The 1,822-nt window shown below is 41.1% G+C and overlaps 1 protein-coding gene across 1 annotated transcript; it reads left to right on the top strand.

Moving 5' to 3' along the window:
• Window positions 1-227: 227 nt before the first annotated feature.
• On the top strand, window positions 228-1,238 carry LOC130137710 (uncharacterized). The gene has a single exon (XM_056309645.1). The coding sequence runs from the start codon at window positions 228-230 to the stop codon at window positions 1,236-1,238; it is 1,011 nt and encodes a 336-aa protein (XP_056165620.1).
• The last annotated feature ends 584 nt before the right edge of the window (window positions 1,239-1,822 follow it).

Here is a 1,822-nt window from a genome sequence, read left to right as displayed (position 1 = left end):
GACTTAGTCCGCATGCCCGCGGCTAGTCCGATCATCCCCGTGGCTCCACTTTGTTAAGCTTTCTAGAGTAGAAATCGAGCCACGTAGCATGCGTATGTCTATGTGATTGCCATCCGGTTATTGGTAAAGTAAGTCCTTTGAGCTTTTTCTTCGCAATTTATTTACTTTATCGTATTGTTTTGTCGGTCCATGACATTAGGTTGATCGCAAGTCTTGGTCAATATACAATGGGAAATTCCGACATTCGACTTATTCTTCCTCCCAAGAAGGAACTCAACGCGTGGTGGGACAAGCTAGACCGAGCTGGTCGTGAGTTCGTGGAATTAACAATTGGCCGACTCCTCCCTCTGTTGCGTATCAACATTCATGGCGGCCTCATTCAAGCACTTGCCCATTGTTGGTGTCCAGAGACGACTACTTTCATCTTCGGTAAGCATGAGCTCACTCCGACCTTGGAAGAATATAGCATTGCCATTGGAAAACCTTTGGAATTAGAATTAATTAGTCCACCTATTGGAATAAATCCTGTCTCGATTTTATCTGATTTTCTGAGAATCAAGGAAGAAAAGATAAGAAAAATTTTAAAAGGTCACCGCAATACTTGCTCATTTTCATTTCTTGATGAATGTTTTCAAAATGGCACTTCATTTCAAATGAGAAGGATTTTCCTACTAGCTTTCTTTGGGTTTATACTTTTCCCTCACTGCAAGAATGCTATTAATCCTTTGATTGCTAAGTTAGTGGGACAAGTGTGTGGGGGAATGAACTTTGTTAATGCCCTCCTGGCAGAAACTTTTCTTTCCCTTTCTCGATTTAAAGAAAATGGAGACAAAATCTTTCGTGCTTCTCCTGAACTTTTGCAAATTTGGTTCTTATCCCACTTAAAAGGGTTTGGTGGTCTAATGATTATACGTGAAGTTAGCAACTCTGATCACCCTATCATGAGATTTGAGAATAAACAAAAACATGCACCGGATTATCATTATTCCAATTGGCTGGCTTTCTTTAAAAATCCAAAGTCCAAATGTTTCCTATGGCATGCTAAATGGTTCCAAGTTCGTGAGGCCAGACTCACATGTGGACGTGTTGGCCCAATCCCTTTATCGGGATTCACCGGGGCAATGGAATATTACCCAACTAGGGTGACTCGCCGCATCAAGTGGTGCAAGAGCTTCCCCGACTTTGAAGCAAGCCGATTCAATTCGAGTCGACTTCACCGACGGAGACCTCGACCATGAGGATAACATTTCTTTAATCAAGTCGCTGTGGGATATGTGCCATCCACAAATGCTCATATGGCCCGAAAAAGAATTAGAGGGTAAAGAAAGAAAGTACTATGCTACGGCTGAATACATTCGACGACACAAGATTCCAGATAATTTACTCCCGAAGATACCAATGGTGCCTGAGAAGATCACCAACCGTGCTGAGAAAAGATGTCTCAAGAGAAAAGCTGAGAAGTTACAAGAGCAAGTTACACACTTGGCCAAGGAGAATAAGCGATTACGTTTGGAAATCACATCCCAGTTGTATATTGATCAAGCCAAATGAAATGGCTCGTGTCTTTTAAGATATTTTTCTTTCTAGATTCGTTGTTTAGGAATTGAGTCATTTGTTTTTGCATTTAAGTGATTTCAAGTTATAGTCGTTGTAAAAAAATTTCGTCATTTCAATAAAGAGGTCATTTTTAATCAAAGCGGTTAGACCGATGTCATGGATCGGCATGTGATTCTTCTTGACACTTATGTATGCCTGTTTTATCCGTGAAATCAGGTAATTACGGACCGATCACGATCGCCTATTCGTACACGGTCAAGAACTA

The sequence above is a fragment of the Syzygium oleosum genome, unplaced genomic scaffold (genome assembly GCF_021117445.2).
Source record: "Syzygium oleosum isolate NSW1041296 unplaced genomic scaffold, Sole_v2.1 Sole_v2.03, whole genome shotgun sequence".
Taxonomy (NCBI): Eukaryota; Viridiplantae; Streptophyta; class Magnoliopsida; order Myrtales; family Myrtaceae; genus Syzygium; species Syzygium oleosum.
Note: the sequence above shows the minus strand (reverse complement) of the source record. Positions and strands in the feature narration are given on the sequence as shown.